The 18,382-nt window shown below is 41.2% G+C and overlaps 2 protein-coding genes across 6 annotated transcripts in view; one reads left to right on the top strand and one right to left on the bottom strand.

The window, feature by feature from the left end:
* LOC110494246 (inositol 1,4,5-trisphosphate-gated calcium channel ITPR1) overlaps window positions 1-2,722 on the bottom strand; it is a 155,750-nt gene extending 153,028 nt beyond the window's left edge. For all 4 annotated transcript variants that reach the window (XM_036950331.2, XM_090205662.1, XM_036950332.2 and 1 more), the window contains exon 1: window positions 2,426-2,722. The gene's annotated coding sequence lies outside the window, so the exon portion shown is untranslated. The remainder of the gene's footprint in view (window positions 1-2,425) is intronic.
* A 191-nt stretch (window positions 2,723-2,913) lies between these two features.
* sumf1 (sulfatase modifying factor 1) lies at window positions 2,914-16,639 on the top strand. 2 transcript variants are annotated; one of them, XM_036950335.2, is made up of 9 exons: window positions 2,914-3,300; window positions 4,819-4,992; window positions 5,277-5,351; window positions 7,631-7,713; window positions 7,953-8,075; window positions 10,350-10,464; window positions 11,738-11,851; window positions 11,933-11,992; window positions 16,279-16,639. In XM_036950335.2, exons 1-9 carry the CDS (start codon window positions 3,010-3,012, stop codon window positions 16,378-16,380), a joined length of 1,137 nt encoding a protein of 378 aa, XP_036806230.2. In that variant the 5' UTR covers window positions 2,914-3,009; the 3' UTR covers window positions 16,381-16,639. The 2 variants fall into 2 exon arrangements, with proteins under 2 accessions (XP_036806230.2, XP_036806229.2); XM_036950334.2 differs by having other exon boundaries at window positions 2,929-3,300; window positions 7,950-8,075.
* The last annotated feature ends 1,743 nt before the right edge of the window (window positions 16,640-18,382 follow it).

Here is an 18,382-nt window from a genome sequence, read left to right as displayed (position 1 = left end):
GATAACTTTAATAATTGGAACACAAATCACTTTAATAACTTGCATTACTCATCTCATATGTATTAGAGGTCGACCAATTAATCGGAATGACCGATTAATTAGGGCCGATTTCAAGTTTTCATAACAATCGGAAATCTGTATTTTTGGGTGCCGATTTGCTGATTAAAAAAAATAATAATTATACCTTTATTTAACTAGGCAAGTCAGTTCAGAACACATTCTTATTTTCAATGACGGCCTAGGAACGGTGGGTTAACTGCCTCGTTCAGGGGCAGAACGACAGATTTTCACCTTGTCAGCTCGGGGGTTCCAATCTTGCAACCTTACAGTTAACTAGCCCAACGCAATAATGACTTGCCTCTCTCGTTGCACTCCACAAGGAGACTGCCTGTTACGCGAATGCAGTAAGCCAAGGTAAGTTGCTAGCTAGCATTAAACTTATCTTGTAAAAAACAATCAATCATAATCACTAGTTAACTACACATGGTTGATGATATTACTAGATATTATCTAGCGTGTCCTGCGTTGCATATAATCTGACTGAGCATACAAGCATACAAGTATCTAAGTATCTGACTAAGCGGTGGTAGGCAGAAGCAGGCGAGTAAACATTTATTCAAACAGCACTTTCTTTGCGTTTTCCCAGCAGCTCTTCGTTGTGCGTCAAGCATTGCGCTGTTTATGACTTCAAGCCTATCAACTCCCGAGATGAGGCTGGTGTAACCGAAGTGAAATGGCTAGCTTGTTAGCGTGCGCTAATAGCGTTTCAAACATCACCGCTCTGAGCCTTCTAGTAGTTGTTCCCCTTGCTCTGCATGGGTAACGCTGCTTCGATGGTGGCTGTTGTCGTTGTGTTGCTGGTTCAAGCCCAGGGAGGAGCGAGGAGAGGGACAGAAGCTATACTGTTACACTGGCAATACTAAAGTGCCTATAAGAACATCTAATAGTTAAAGGTTAATGAAATACAAATGGTATAGAGGGAAATAGTCCTATAATAACTACAACCTAAAACTTCTTACCTGGGAATATTGAAGACTCATGTTAAAAGGAACCATCAGCTTTCATATGTTCTCATGTTCTGAGCAAGGAACTTATAAACGTTAGCTTTCTTACATAGCACATATTGCACTTTAACTTTCTTCTCCAACACTTTGTTTTTGCATTATTTAAACCAAATTGAACATGTTTCATTATTTATTTGAGGCTATACTGATTTTATTGATGTATTATATTAAGTTAAAATAAGTGTTCATTCAGTATTGTTGTAATTGTCATTATTACAAATAAAATCAATCGGCCGATTAATCGGCATCGGCTTTTTTGGTCCTCCAATAATCGGTATCGGTGTTGAAAAATCATAAATCGGTAGACCTCTAATATGTATATACTGTACTCTATCCTATTCTACTGCATCTTAGTCTGCCACTGACATTGCTCATTTCAAATATTTATATATTCTTAATTCCAATCTTTTACTTTCAATTGTATGTATTGTTAGATATTACTGCACTGTTGGAGCTATAAACACAAGCATTTCGCTAGAAACACAAGCATTTCACTAAAAACACAAGCATTTCACTAAAAACACAAGCATTTCGCTAAAAACACAAGCATTTCACTACACACGCAATAACATCTGCTAAACACATGTATGTGTCAAATAAAATTAGATTTGACCTGTCCAGAAAAACTCCAGACTAACTATAAGCTGTCAATGGGGCCTAAAGTTTTTCCTGTTCATGTGGCTGGTAGAGAAAAACTCCTGGAACATACTGCACCTACTGAGTCCCGGCTCACATTGGTGACATTTCAGTCTACAGAGTTCCTACTGTGCGAGTCTAGTAGCCTACACACATACATATTATTTGCCTACACTGCAACATCCCCCAGTAGTGAGTATAATGAGGCTGACCTCAAGGCCTAGTTTCAGAGCAGTCATCTTAGAAACATACTCGAAGAAGACCAAAAACATGGTGAACAATTCAGCCCATCATATTACCTCAAAACCACATTGCCTAACATTTAGTAGACAACAACAGTGCACGACATAGATAACGTTACTGTCATGTTTATCAACATGATGTCCAAGCCACTGGGCAAACTGCCAGCACAAATCCATATTTCTCAGTCTTCTTTCAAAAAGGGATAGTGTATGAAATCACTCGAACTTTACTGAGCCTCAGCACATCTGAGTCGAGCAGACTACAGTTTGAACACTTGCGTTGCTTCAATTGTTCAATTATATTATATTTCATATCAGATTGGCAAAACCGTGTTACTCAGCTCGGAGGGGGGGGGGGGGGGGGGGTAGTTTAATCAGCGTCGGTGCAGATACATTGTTGCGCTTCTTCCCTCGCCACAAGCAATACATATTTAAGAGGCGGGGATGCTCCCGCAAACTGTACAGAGTTGTGGTCAACTTTACCTTCGCTGTGGTAAGAGGTTGAGAGCGACGCGCGAGGCTGGGTCAACGGGAGAGCATGGCAGTGATATACCGCTTTCAACTAATCCATAGCACGGAGATTCAGTCCGCGAGTAGAGTCCGATTTTTTTGACAGCTCAATCCAATCACCTTGTCTTCCGTTCGTTCGCTACATGAGCGCTCGTCTCCGCGTGAAGGTCTGTAGCCCCTCATAAAATTATATACCAGTACTGGTTTCTGGGAAATGATGTTTCATGAATTATTCCTTCGGACACTTAACAAAACAGAAAGCAAATGTATGACTACAAGTCCCAACTTATGGTGAGTATTGCGCGTTATTTAAAGAAACTTCTCCAAACTTTAGACACTGCTGGAGGAAGTGCAATTTAAATTTAAATCAATAACTATACACAAACATTATGACACACATTGCAAATAATGAGTATGCTGAAATGATAGCCTACATGTTTAATGTTTATGGTATAGAGTTGCAACCTTACAGTTATCAGCTGACTGATCACGTGACTGATAATGCGGAAGCATGGCTCTGTCCACAAACAAGTGGTCTTGAGCTGAATGGTGCAACAATGTTGTTTTATTGTGCCTTTTTCTTATTTTCCCTGAATGTCAAAGATGATGTGCTGTGTGTTCAAAGCAAGCCAGAACTTTCCGTCGGCACAGAACGTGAGACGATCGTTCCGCTGGCGGCAGAGAGCTCGAGCTGTGGTTGCCACAACCTGAAGAGAGAAGCAGTTGTGGATATCGAGAAGGAAAGCTACAAAATAACAGAAAACCCTGCTGTCAAATACTCGAAAAAGTCAAATGAAAGGCATACAGACACTCAGACGAATGGAGAAGAAACTGATACTCGTAGTCAGGTATTATATCAAGCGTTCACATCGTTATAGAGATAACGTTAAATAGTAATGACTTCTTTATGTAGGCACTAACTCCACAATGGTTCTTTGGACAAAGCCTATGAGGAAATGATTGGCGTTTTTGTAGGGATTTTGGATTAACGAAAATTAGGTCTGTAGTAAACACAGGGTTAGGAGATAATTTACATTTCGTTACATGCGAGTCTTCAACAGCTAATTTATATAGGTCATGTTAACTGATTGATATTATCTCATAGAACAAAAAGTATAAGGTCTATAAGAACTCTCCATCCAATGGCAAAATTTGTAGAATTGCTGCAAATTTGCTTTAAAACTGCAACATCATGGCAGAATGTGTTGAATTGCACGAAATTACCCCCCCCCCCCCCCAAGACTATGGGGTGAATGTGGGTACGCAGACCCGCAAGCAACTGCGGCGCTCATGATGAGTTAGATTTTTTTGTGGCCCTCACCCCCACCAAAGCTGCCCATCCCTGTTCTAAATATGTATGTGTCTGTGTAGGTGGTGTCTGTACATGGTTCTGGTGTCTATCATATGGTTCTAGAACAATTTCCGTTGTCTGTTGATGGTCCAGATGTGCGTATGTTGTCTGTTGATGGCCCTGATGTGTGTATGTTGTCTGTTGATGGCCCTGATGTGTGTATGTTGTCTGTTGATGTCCCTGATGTGTGTATGTTGTCTGTTGATGGCCCTGATGTGTGTATGTTGTCTGTTGATGGCCCTGATGTGTGTATGTTGTCTGTTGATTACCCCGATGTGTGTCTGTTGTCTGTTGATGGTCCTGGTCTGTTGATGGTACTGGTGTGTGTCTGTTGTCTGTTGATGGTCCTGGTCTGTTGATGGTCCTGGTGTGTGTATGTTGATGGTCCTGGTGTGTGTCTGTTTATGGTCCTGGTGTGTGTCTGTTGATGGTCCTGGTGTGTGTCTGTTGATGGTCCAGATGTGCATATGGTGTCGGCTGATGGCCCTGATGTGTGTATGTTGTCTGTTGATGGCCCCGATGTGTGTATGTTGTCTGTTGATGGCCCCGATGTGTGTATGTTGTCTGTTGATGGCCCCGATGTGTGTCTGTTGATGGTCCCGGTGCGTGTCTGTTGATGGTTCAGATGTGTGTCTGTTGATGGTCCTGGTGTGTGTCTGTTGATGGTCCAAATGTGTGTCTGTTGATGGTCCTGGTGTGGGTCTGTTGATGGTCCTGATGTGTGCATGTTGTCTGTTGATGGTCCTGATGTGTATCTGTTGTCTGTTGATGGTCCTGATGTGTGTATGTTGATGGTCCAGATGTGTGTATGTTGTCTGTTGATGGCCCTGATGTGTGTACGTTGTCTGTTGATGGCCCTGATGTGTATCTGTTGTCTGTTGATGGTCCTTGTGTGTGTCTGTTGATGGTCCTGGTGTGTGCCTGTTGATGGTCCTGGTGTGTGCCTGTTGATGGTCCTAATGTGTCTGTTCTTTGTAGATGTCTGTTGTCTGATGGCCCTGTTGTGGTCCTGTAGATGGTCCTGATCCCAGGAGGGGAGTTCCTGATGGGTACAGACAGTCCTGGCATCCCCCAGGACGGGGAGGGTCCCCAGAGAAGGGTGCACCTGGACCATTTCTACATGGACGCTCATGAGGTCAGCAATCGCCACTTCCAGAGCTTCATCAATGCCACGGGCTACATCACTGAGGTAGGTTTTTAAAATGTAACTGACTTTATTGAGATTAGTCTTATTGATATCAAGTGTCTCTTTTTCTCATTGGAGACCTGCTGGTCAAAGACCGAAGTAGTGTCAGCAGTGTTACAAATGAATTACAAACATGAAAACATATATTGCTTCACACATGTGGAATTGTGGTTTACTATGAGACAGCAATGCTGACAGATGTCACTCTATAGAAGTGATTGCTCCCTTCTCTGATTTATTGTTCTAAGATGCTGTCACTTCTCTCTCCCCATTCTGTGTTCCTACAGGCAGAGAGGTTTGGAGATTCGTTTGTGTTCGAGGGGGTGTTGAGTGAGGAGGTCAAAAGCCAGATATCCCAGGCAGTAAGTACCCTTCAGAGCAAAAAAGATAGGAAGATACATTTAATTCTCCCAAGGCAAGGGATATGTATTGTGCATCCATCATGCTGATGAAATGAAGTGACGGCTGCATTCAATGTTGTAAACTTCTTTTAGTGTTGTTTACATCTAACCTAGGTGCTAGCGTGACTGTTTCTGCATTCAACAATGCCTCTTCCTAGACAAAAGCGATACAGGAGTTGGCTAAAGAAAATACGGGCGTCCAGGCTAGTATAGCCTACTTCTTGTTTTCATAGCTGTTTCAGTCCTGCACACACAGGGCCCTAACTTGAGTTCCATCTGCATTACTCCAATTTTTTTGCATCAATGAGCATGTGTCTAAAGTTAGTCTACGGCCCATGGAGAGGCAATGTTGTGGTTTCTCATTCTGTCATCTTATGACATTCCACTAGACCCCCATTTTATCAGTCTCCTTTGATTATGCTTTGAAGCCTGTATAGAGAGGTGACTGCCCTCTGGTTTAATTATTGAGCAGATTTCACTCCGCTCCACAGCAGACAGCCAAGTAATTCTCCCTGGGGTAGTACAGGTCATTTAGGCTGTATAGTGGAACTCTCTCAACATGGAGTATACGAGAGGGAATCAGTATGATTGGTCCTCAGACCCTCAAAAGGTTTTACAGCTGCACCATCGAGAGGATCCTAACGGGTTGCATCACTACCTGGTATGGCAACTGCTCAGCCTCCGACACTACAGAGGCACTACAGAGGGTAGTGCGTATGGCCCAGTACATCACCGGGGCCAAGCTTCCTGCCATCCAGGACCTCTATACCAGGTGGTGTCAGAGGAAGGCCCAGAAATTGTCAGACTCCAGCCACCATAGTCATAGACTGTTCTCTATGCTACCATACGTCAAGCTGTGCCAAGTCTGGGTCCAAGAGGCTTCTAAACAAGAGTCACATGTTTTTGAAGGCTGTTGACACCTTTTTCCAGTCAATACACCAACATCTTACACCGTTATATATAGCCCCCCCTGTATATAGCCCCCCTATTATTATTTACTGCTTTAATTATTTGTATTTTCTTAAAACTGCATTGTTGGTTAAGGGCTTGTAAGTAAGCATTTCATTGTTGTATTCGGCGCATGTGACAAATAACATTTTATTTGAAAAATGCCAGTAACTGTTAAAGGTTCACACACATACACACACACATCGTACAGACACATAGTACTGGAATTCAATGTCATCAAATTAGATTACAGTATGATTTCAACATAGCCAACTGTAAACATGATATGTCTTTACAAACAACTTCCTTTGCGCACAAGTCTTACTCTGAAAACTGGAAGTTAGTTACTGTTGTCCTCATGGGATGGAGGATATTTGGGCACACACATTAGCATGTAATCAGTCACAGATGGATGTCCTCACTGGTTAACATGGTGATTGAGAGAGCAAGGTTACTACTTCACACGCTTTGTTTTCCTTCTGGAACTTGGACTGCTGTTTGAACTTCCTGCTTTTTTCTCTGTATCTTTTACCTCAGTATTACTATGCAGATCCCTGTGCATTAGGTTGGATTCAATTATTTATTCAATTTTGTATTCAAACCTGTTATGATGTACTCCCAAAGCTGAGTTGTTTAGTGTGACTGACGCATTAGCTTAGGAAAGCACATATGTTTTTGAAGGCTGTTGACACCTTTTTCCAGTCAAGACACCAAAATCTTACACTGTTATTTTTAGTTGTGTAAAAAAACACTGTTTTGTTTGGGAGTCAAATGAAGAAAACAAACACCTCTGTATGATGGCAGAGCTTTACAATGCAGAGCAACAGCCACAGAGCAGGCCAAAGTGGCACCTGCCTGGTGTCCTTTAAGTATCCATTCTCTGGTGTGTTGTAGTGGGTTAACATTTCACACACACAATGTCGATTCAAACTTTCTATTTCTCTGAAAAGGGAGAGGGGGGAGTGAGGGAGAGGGGAGAGTGAGGGAGTGAGAGAGATTTATGTTATGTGTAGACTTGGTGGACTATAGACATGGGGTGCAGATTCAGTTGAAGCGGGGACTGGGAGAGGAGAGTGTTTTAGAGGTGGCGAAAGAGTGTGTAAACACTGCTTGCTTAGGAATGTAGCACTACTCCCCCCTTCACACTCAACTATTAGACTGTGTGTTTGTGCATTTTTGTTTGTGTGTGTGCCAGTGCACACTTGGCCTGACCACCATGACATCAGTTCCTGATAAGTTGTGTTCTGTCTACCTGTGTGACATAGCAGCTGTTGTGACTTCCTGGTTGTCAGGTGGCTGCTGCCCCCTGGTGGTTGCCTGTCAGAGGAGCAGACTGGAGGCACCCTGAGGGCCCCGACTCCAGCATCACAGACAGGTAGGAGTTACATCGCTATACTGGCTCATTCTAATGAGATCCAGTGTCGACCAGTATCTGTATGTCACAGATGGGTAGAGGTCTGTTGATAAACTGATGGTTCTTATGACTCAGGTTGAAGTTGTGTGTTTGGTTCCTGCTTGAGCCAAATGTACAAAGTATACAGTATGTGTTGCTATACTACTAAATGACCATGTATTATGATGTTATTATTAACCATAACCTGGTTGTGCTAGCAGGCTGGACCACCCTGTGCTGCATGTGTCATGGCAGGACGCTGTGGCCTACTGCTCCTGGGCCTACAAGAGACTACCCACAGAGGCTGAGTGGGAGTACGCCTGCAGAGGGGGCCTACAGGAGAGGTAGTGTAATGTGTGTGTGTGAGGTAACAACCCCACTACTAATATATATAGATTAAGTATATTTAAGCAGTACGGCATAAGGCCTGAGGGGGTGTGGTGTATGGCCAATATACCACAACTAAAGGCTGTTCTTACTCATGGCGCGACACGTAGTGCCTGGATACAGCCATGAGTCATGGTATATTGGCCTTATACCACAAAACCCTGAGGTGCCTTATTGCTATTATAAAATAGTTCCCAATGTAATTTTTAAAATGTTTACTTTTACAGTGCCTTGCGAAAGTATTCGGCCCCCTTGAACTTTGCGACCTTTTGCCACATTTCAGGCTTCAAACATAAAGATATAAAACTGTATTTTTTTGTGAAGAATCAACAACAAGTGGGACACAATCATGAAGTGGAACGACATTTATTGGATATTTCAAACTTTTTTAACAAATCAAAAACTGAAAAATTGGGCGTGCAAAATTATTCAGCCCCCTTAAGTTAATACTTTGTAGCGCCACCTTTTGCTGCGATTACAGCTGTAAGTCGCTTGGGGTATGTCTCTATCAGTTTTGCACATCGAGAGACTGAAATTTTTTCCCATTCCTCCTTGCAAAACAGCTCGAGCTCAGTGAGGTTGGATGGAGAGCATTTGTGAACAGCAGCTTATAGTTCTTTCCACAGATTCTCGATTGGATTCAGGTCTGGACTTTGACTTGGCCATTCTAACACCTGGATATGTTTATTTTTGAACCATTCTATTGTAGATTTTGCTTTATGTTTTGGATCATTGTCTTGTTGGAAGACAAATCTCCGTCCCAGTCTCAGGTCTTTTGCAGACTCCATCAGGTTTTCTTCCAGAATGGTCCTGTATTTGGCTCCATCCATCTTCCCATTAATTTTAACCATCTTCCCTGTCCCCGCTGAAGAAAAGCAGGCCCAAACCATGATGCTGCCACCACCATGTTTGACAGTGGGGATGGTGTGTTCAGCTGTGTTGCTTTTACGCCAAACATAACGTTTTGCATTGTTGCCAAAAAGTTCAATTTTGGTTTCATCTGACCAGAGCACCTTCTTCCACATGTTTGGTGTGTCTCCCAGGTGGCTTGTGGCAAACTTTAAACAACACTTTTTATGGATATCTTTAAGAAATGGCTTTCTTCTTGCCACTCTTCCATAAAGGCCAGATTTGTGCAATATACGACTGATTGTTGTCCTATGGACAGAGTCTCCCACCTCAGCTGTAGATCTCTGCAGTTCATCCAGAGTGATCATGGGCCTCTTGGCTGCATCTCTGATCAGTCTTCTCCTTGTATGAGCTGAAAGTTTAGAGGGACGGCCAGGTCTTGGTAGATTTGCAGTGGTCTGATACTCCTTCCATTTCAATATTATCGCTTGCACAGTGCTCCTTGGGATGTTTAAAGCTTGGGAAATCATTTTGTATCCAAATCCGGCTTTAAACTTCTTCACAACAGTATCTCGGACCTGCCTGGTGTGTTCTTTGTTCTTCATGATGCTCTCTGCGCTTTTAACGGACCTCTGAGACTATCACAGTGCAGTTTATACGGAGACTTGATTACACACAGGTGGATTGTATTTATCATCATTAGTCATTTAGGTCAACATTGGATCATTCAGAGATCCTCACTGAACTTCTGGAGAGAGTTTGCTGCACTGAAAGTAAAGGGGCTGAATAATTTTGCCCAATTTTTCAGTTTTTGATTTGTTAAAAAAGTTTGAAATATCCAATAAATGTTGTTCCACTTCATGATTGTGTCCCACTTGTTGTTGATTCTTCACAAAAAAATACAGTTTTATATCTTTATGTTTGAAGCCTGAAATGTGGCAAAAGGTCGCAAAGTTCAAGGGGGCCGAATACTTTCGCAAGGCACTGTATTTAAGTAGGCAAGTCAGTTAAGAACAAATTATTATTTTCATTGACTTCATAGGAACAGTGGATTAACTGCCTTGTTCAGGGGCAGAACAACGTATTTTTACCTTGTCAGCTAGGGGATTCGATCTAGCAACCTTTCGGTCACTAGTCCAACGCTCTAACCACTAGGTTACCTGCCGCCCCACTAATTAAAACAGTCAAAATATTTGTTTTGTCATACGTGGTATACAATCTGATATACCACAGTTTTCAGCCAATCCGTATTCAGGGCTCAAACCACACAGATTATAATATGTTATATGCCACTATTCCTACAGTACACCTTTTAATCCTTGCACAGTTATAGTAGTGCCTATCTTTATCCACTGCCCTGATCCTATGTTCCTGTATTTTAGACTTTACCCGTGGGGGAACAAACTGAAACCTAAAGGACAGCACTACGCCAACCTCTGGCAGGGAAAGTTCCCCACACACAACTCAGAAGAGGACGGGTACACTAAAACCTCACCAGTAAGAGATGGGGAGAGACAGTTACTGAGAGAAAGAGAGACCGAGACAGAGAATGAGAAAGAATGATACTTAAATACAGTATGTAAAATTGAGTAAAAGACTGTGACTTGACTAAAAGACTGTGAAAACAAAGTGCTCAGGGGAGTCTGTTTACTCCCATGTTAGGGAGGCAGGGTGGCCCTTACCCACAATCCATTGTGATGAAACAGGAAGTTGATCTCTGATTCAGCCACTGATTACCAACAGGAACTGTGTGTCATTGGAGATTAGAGAGATAATCAAGTTAAGAATGTCACAACACCAGCGGCTCACAGCTGCTCTAGATCACATGAATAACATTGAGAACATTCATGAATTGCATAGTAATAGTGAAATTATACTATTTGATATGACTTGTCACTTCAATGGCTGCTGAGATTTATCAGCTCCATTCTTTTACAGGTCTTTCAGGGTTACACTTTCTATGACGTATACATTACCGTTAAAAACGTAGAAATGTCCTTGTTTTTGAAAAAAAAAAATAATATCCATTAAAATAGCATCAAATTGATCAGAAATACAGTGTAGACATTGTTACTGTTGTAAATGACTATTGTAGCTGGAAATGTCTGATTTATTTTTATGGAATATCTACATAGGTGTACAGAGGCCCATTATCAGCAACCATCACTCCTGTGTTCCAATGCCACGTTGTGTTAGCTAATCCAAGTTTATCATTTTAAAGGGCTAATTGGTAATTAGAAAACCCTTTTGCAATTATGTTAGCACAGCTGAAAACTGTTGTTCTGATTAAAGAAGGCAATACAACTGGCCTTTAGACTAGTTGAGTATCTGGAGCATCAGCATTTGTGGGTTCGATTAAGGGCTCTCTGTACGCCTATGTAGATATTCCATAAAAAAATCTGCAGTTTCCAGCTAGAATAGTCATTTACAACATTAACAATGTCTACACTGTATTTCTGATCAATTCAGATTTGATTTGTTTTGCTTTTCTTTCAAAAATAAGGACATTTCTTAGTGACCCCAAACTTTTGAACGGTAGTGTATATTCTGTATATATGCACTGTTTTTACACATGCAAAAAAACATACTGTGTTGCATGTCTGGAGAAGTGTTTTATTCTAAAATGTTAAAATGTGATGTTTATTTATCAGTTTATAGCTCTTTTTAATATGCTTCCCATGCAACAGTTGCAACGCTATTTCAATCATTTGGGACTCCTTATTGGTGTAGAATGTGAAAGTATCTTTCTCATATCTTTCTATGTCTGCAGGTGAAGTCATTTCCTGCAAATGGCTATGGCCTGTACAACATGGTAGGGAATGCATGGGAGTGGACATCTGACTGGTGGACTGTACACCACACCACAGATGAACGGCACAACCCGGTAATACACACACACTTTTTATGTCACATCTGTGAGGATTTCCTCTTGATGTTTTGATATTTTCTCTCCTCCCTTTTGCAGGCAGGTCCACCATCAGGCACAGACCGAGTGAAGAAAGGAGGCTCCTACATGTGCCATAAGGTAACCTTCATGCAATTACTATTTCTATGGCCACAAGCACTGTTCATCACACAAACTGTTCACACCCCTTTTGATGGCGGAGAGAACACTTAGCAGGTTTAAAGCTAATTTTCTTACAATTCTATACATTTTCCCATGTCTAATGTGTATTCATGTGATATTTGAGTGACTCAAACATTATAACAAAATCTATGGGCTAAAAAACATTAGCTGACATGGGCTAGTTGATTTGTACATTTCTGACAAGTTATACATTTTTCTCTAAGGTATCCAATGACTGACATGACAAGAGGAAAACTAATGGTGCACTAACCAATTTCAAAATTGCAACTACAGAAGTCAAACACACACCTACATACCAGAGCCTAGCCGGTCTCTGAAAAAAGCAGTGGTTCCCAAACTGTGGGGCGTGCCCCCCTTGCCGACCCCTCGCACCTCCCACAGTTTGGGAACCACTGCTTTAGCCTAGTGCAATCAAGTACAGTGGGATACAACCATCCCAGCTATGCAGATTTTGCTGCAAAGAGACCGAATCTTTAAATAATTTGTTTTGGTACTTTCAATATGTAGCTTGTTTTTGGTTGCAGGTTAAGGAATGGCTGAAGAATTACAACATTTATCTAGAGTTAACTCTTCAAATAGCACTGCTGGGTGATTTTAAAAAATCATAGTCAATCGATCAATAATATAATAATACTCATATCAAATGTTTTTCTTTATTTTACAATATGTAAAAACTATGAGAATAGAAAGGTTGTGAAATATCGAAGCATAGTTGAAAAACATATGGCAAATTGAAATCAAAACTAGATGGTCTTCAGAGATGGGAATGGGAATAAGATTACTGTTGTAAAATATACTGTGTCCGTAAAATGTATATAGTATGTATAATCTGGAAGTAGAAGCCTAGGTGTTGTTGTCCATTTGTTTACTCCAATTAGGGGAGGGGTGGTAGGGTTAGGGGAAATTATAAAGAAAATATATACAAAAAAAAGTTTATATTTACAAAAATTTTTATGGGAGATTGGAAATGATGCAGACAATTACATTGATGGAAACCATCATCTATTTGCAATATTAAAGCTGATCTACCCACACAAAAAAAAGTTCAGTGGGCCTTTTGTATGGAGGGGTGTGTTGTCTGTGTGTGGTTGGTTCAGAGACCTGCTCTGGTGTGTAGGTGTGTGATTGTCTTCTATGCCCATGTAGAATAGCCTGACTCGGCTACCACAACTAGAGAGAAAGTCTTTCAGCTTGAATTACACAACGTACTGTTGTAATTAGTAACAAAAGGGAGCTGTATACAATCTCCACCCGCTTAACAGCAAAGGGGGGAATGATTTAAGGGGAAAAACATACTTCTACTTTTCCTGGTACAGTTGCTAGGTGATCCTCTGGGAGGTCCAATATGCTGTCTTCCAGAGTAAACTGAGCTATTAGCCCCGCCTCCTCTGGTTGCCTTGGTGTTGCGATTGACAGCATGCAAAACGATTCCCAAGCACCAACCTGGGTTTGTTTCATCTGAGGGGGTCATGTGAAGGAGGAAAGGAATTCAATCTAACGGGCTTTGTGATTGTAAAACAAATGTTGGTCCTGTTTAAATACTTCAAAATACAGTACCAGTCAAAAGTTCATTTTTCTTCATTTTTACTATTTTCTACATTGTATACTAATAGTGAAGACATCAAAACTATGAAATAGCACATATGGAATCATGTAGTAATAAAACAAATTGTTAAACAAATCTAAATATATTTTATAATTTTGATTCTTTAAAGTAGCCACCCTTTGCCTTGATGACAGCTTTGCACACTCTTGGCATTCTCTCAACCAGCTTCACCTGGAATGTTTTTCCAGTCTTGAAGGAGTTCCCACATATGCTGGGCACTTGTTGGCTGCTTTTTCTTCACTCTGCCAGTCCAACTCATCCCAAACCATCTCAATTGGGTTGAGGTTGGGTGATTGTGGAGTCCAGGTCATCTGATGCAGCACTCCATCACTCTCCTTCTTGGTCAAATAGCCCTTACACAGCCTGGAGGTGTATTGGGACATTGTCCTGTTGAAAAACAAATGATAGTCCCACCAAGCGCAAACCATATGGTATGGCGTATCGCTGCAGAGTGCTGTGGTAGCCATGCTGGTTAAGTGTGCCTTGAATTCTAAATAAATCACAGACCATGCCACCAGCAGAGCACCATCACACCTCCTCCTCCATGCTTCAAAGAGATCATCCATTCACCTACTCTGCGTCTCACAAAGACACAGAGGTTGGAACCAAAAATCTCAAATATGGACTCATCAGACCAAAGGACAAATTTCCACCGGTCTAATGTCCATTGCTCGTGTTTCTTGGCCCAAGCAAGTCTCTTCTTATTATTGCTGTCCTTTAGTAGTGGTTTCTTTGCAGCAATTCAACCATGAAGGCCTGATTCACGCAGTCTTGAGATGTGTCTGTTACTTGAACTCTGTTAAGCATTTATTTGGGTTGCAATTTCTGAGGCTGGCAACTCTAATGGACTTATTCTCTGCAGCAGAGGTAGCTCTGGGTCTTCCTTTCCTGTGGCGGTCCTCATGAGAGCCCGTTTCATCATAGCACTTGATGTTTTTTGCGACTGCACTTGAAGAAACTTTCAAAGTTCTTGACATTTTCCGGATTGACTGACCTTCATGTCTTAAAGTAATGATGGACTGTCGTTTCTCTTTGCTTATTTGAGCTGTTCTTAAATACCACCCCTACCTTGTCACAACACAACTGATTGGGTCAAACGCACCCTCGCATCATTTTCTTCAAAATCCGCTGAATTGCAGAGCTCCAAATTCAAATTAAATTACTAAAAATATGATTTTTTCTTGAAATCACAAGTGCAATATAGCAAAACACAGCTTAGCTTGTTGTTAATCCACCTGGTGTGTCAGATTTCAAAAAATCTTTTCGGTGAAAGCATACCAAGCATTTATGTAAGGACATCTCTCTCTCAGCAGACAAAACATTACAAACAGCTAGCAGCAAAGTAGATTGGTCACAAGTCAGAAAAGCAATAAAATGAATCGCTTACCTTCGAAGATCATCAGATGTTTGCACTCCCAGTTACACAATAAATGTTCCTTGATCCATAAAGATTATTTTTATATCCAAAATACCTCCATTTGGTTGGCGCGTTATGTTCAGAAATCCACAGGCTCGAGCGGTCACGACATCGCAGACGAAAATTCCAAATAGTATCCGTAATGTTCGTAGAAACATGTCAAACATATAATCAATCCTCAGGTTGTTTTTACGATATATAATCGATAATATTTCAACCGGACTGTATCTTCTTCAATAGGAGAGAGAGGGAAAATGTCTACTCCACTCTGTTGGCGCATGCAAAACGCTGCTGGCACCCAGCTATGCACTGACGCGATGTGATCTTTCTCGCTCATTTTTCAAAATAAAAGCCTGAAACTATGTCTAAAGACTGTTCACACCACGTGGAAGCCATAGGAAAAGGAATCTGTTTGATATCCCTTTAAATGTAATGAAGGCATGCAATGGAACAGAGATCTTTCAGGAAAAACAGCATTTTCCTCAGGTTTTCGCCTGCAATATCAGTTCTGTTATACTCACAGACAATATTTTTGACAGAATGGGAAACTTTAGAGTGTTTTCTATCTTAATCTGACAATTATATGCATATTCTAGATTCTGGGCCTGAGAAATAGGCAGTTTCATTTGGGTACGTTTTTCATCCAAACGTCAAAATACTGCCCCCTACACTCAACAAGTTAAGAAGGGAAGAAAATCCACAAATTAACTTTAAACAAGGCACACCTGTAAATTGAAATGCATTCCAGGGTAACTACCTCATGAAACTGTTTGAGAGAATGCTAAGTGTGCGCAAAGCTGTCATCAAGGCAAACTTTGAAGAATATCAAATGTAAAACATTTTTTGGGTTACTACATGATTACATATGAGTTATTTCATAGTTTTGATTTCTTCACTATTATTCTACAATGTAGAAAATAGTAAAAAATAAAAACTCTCGAATGGGTAGGTGTGTCCAAACTTTTGATTGGTACTGTACATCCTTCCCATCCTACATTCTATATTCTATGGAGTAATCACTGATTTGCCGTAACTCTGGATTGGTGAAAGCTAAAGGAAACCCTACTTTCCAAAATGAGCACTTTAAAAATATAAATTCTTTGTGTCTTGGATGCTTTCAGTCTAATGCACATTGCTACCAATCTAATGTACATTGACGTATGATTTTCTGTTTCTCTCCCTCTATCTCTACCACTCCAGTCATACTGTTACAGGTACAGGTGTGCAGCACGGAGTCAGAACACCCCTGACAGCTCTGCCTCTAACCTAGGGTTCCGCTGTGTCTCCCAGGAGCAGCCGTAACCTTTCACCCTTGACCCTGACATGGGTAGCCTGACTTTTCCTTTTTTGTACTATTCCCCATTGGCTCTCGTCTAGGGTACTAACTCTGCCTACCTTGCCCGCCAGGCGAAACAAATCAAGTGCACCTCTTCATACAGCCAGTGATGTCAGTGTTGTTCATGAAATGCAGGATTACCGCGTGACATGTGGAGATTTATGGAATATATTTTCTTGTAAAATATTAAGAAAATGTCTATGTGAATGAATAAATATTCAAAGGGAACATGTGTGAGGTGACTTTGTTTTGGTATGAAGACATTTCACAGATTGGTTTAGTAGAACTCTTATTATGTAAACTTTAGCCAAGTCCCCTGTTCTTGCTATGAAATAAAGACAAAAACTCACATATTTCCTATGCTCTTTATATCCAATGAACAGAATATCTGGTACAATTATAAATAAAATGAACCAAATGCATTTAACATTATTTGTCAAAATTCCCAATATTACCTATAAATTGCCATTACCTATTGTGAAAATACACTGTTGTTTATTATGCTCTCATTACGTAGTCACTCTGTTAGACAGTAGAAGTTTGCCACTATTTAAATAGTTCTCAATTGTTGTGTCTGTGCCTATCTGTGATCAATGGAATAGAACATCCTCTTTTAATTTGTTTATTTTTATTTCAGAATGAAATGGGATTAATTTATATTTAATTCCATGTACACATGTGATATGCAGATGCAAAACTCTCCAATAGTGTGTGATTGCGGCCCGCAATTCGGCGCGCTCCTGAATGTGGGCATTCACATTCAGGCCCCCCTTCGAGCATCCCATTGGTTCCTGCAAGAACGCCCTCCTCAAGCATTGCATTGGTTCCTGCATGAACACCTCCACTCGAGCGCGCCATCTTCATGCTTGTGTGAGACTTTTGATATTTTGGATTTCCCTTGATTGTCTAAGCAATTAAAATGTGGGTCAAAAGGGAAATAGTATTATCCAAGTTTTTTAGGGGTGAAGGACACTATCTACCTGTGTGCTAGCTAGCTAGCTAGCGATGTCGCTCCCGCCTGCTGTGTACCGGAGACCTTCATGCTAGCTAGCTAGCACACAGTGTCCTTCACTTCCGCCTGCCGAACACCTGCCCTCTGCATTAACACAAGTGTGGGAAAGCAGTGCCCGACAGGCACCCGCGCGAAGATGTTACGAGAATTTAGTTCTCAATGTTCTTAAACTGAACTTCAATTAAACTACTCAGCAACCCAGAGTTTGTAAGATTCTGGTTGAATGAAACAGACAGAGTCCCAGCTTAAAATAGTCAAAATGTTTATTCACGAGAGCTCTAAAAATCATACAATGCAGATGGCCTTTTTTTACCTCACATTTGGTCATAACATACGCTTTATAAATGCCCCTCCTCTCATCTAACTCTGTCACAATGTTCAACTTCGATAGCTCCTTCGGTTTAACTGGGTTCCTCTATCTACATGTCTGCAACTGACAGGTCGAGCTCTAAACAGGAAACCTCTGCGGTTACTCAGTGCCTGACTTACTTCTCTTCTCGGGACACAGTCTAGTCTATAAGATCAAATCCTTACAGACATGTTCCATCCTAGAATTGTTAATATTTCTCTAATCTACTTTGAATACACACACACACATGTTAAATGTCCCTTTCTATTATTTGGCGTTCACTCAATAAATGAATGCTTTTGTACAAGTCTTCTCTAACTGGTCATTGCTTATCATATTCTTCAACATGTTTCCTAATCTACCACAAGCCTAATGGCTCTTTCCCTCTGTGGGTGAGGAGACTGTCCCTTCCTGCTGGTGTTGTGGCTTGGACCGGGAATTGTGCTGGGACCGGGGGGAAAAGGAACCAGGTACCGGGAACTGGGGCTGCTGCAAGTGCTGGGTTGGGATCTGGGTCTGTAGAGGGGAGGAAGGACAACAGGAGGAGCAAGCAGACACACAAAGGGGCCCTAGACTGAGATGTCAATGGTGGTACTTCCCTGTGGTC

Source organism: Oncorhynchus mykiss, chromosome 17, assembly GCF_057628025.1.
Source record: "Oncorhynchus mykiss isolate SJ-2025 chromosome 17, ASM5762802v1, whole genome shotgun sequence".
In the NCBI taxonomy this organism is placed as follows: domain Eukaryota; kingdom Metazoa; phylum Chordata; class Actinopteri; order Salmoniformes; family Salmonidae; genus Oncorhynchus; species Oncorhynchus mykiss.
This window is presented reverse-complemented; position numbering and strand designations above follow the sequence as displayed.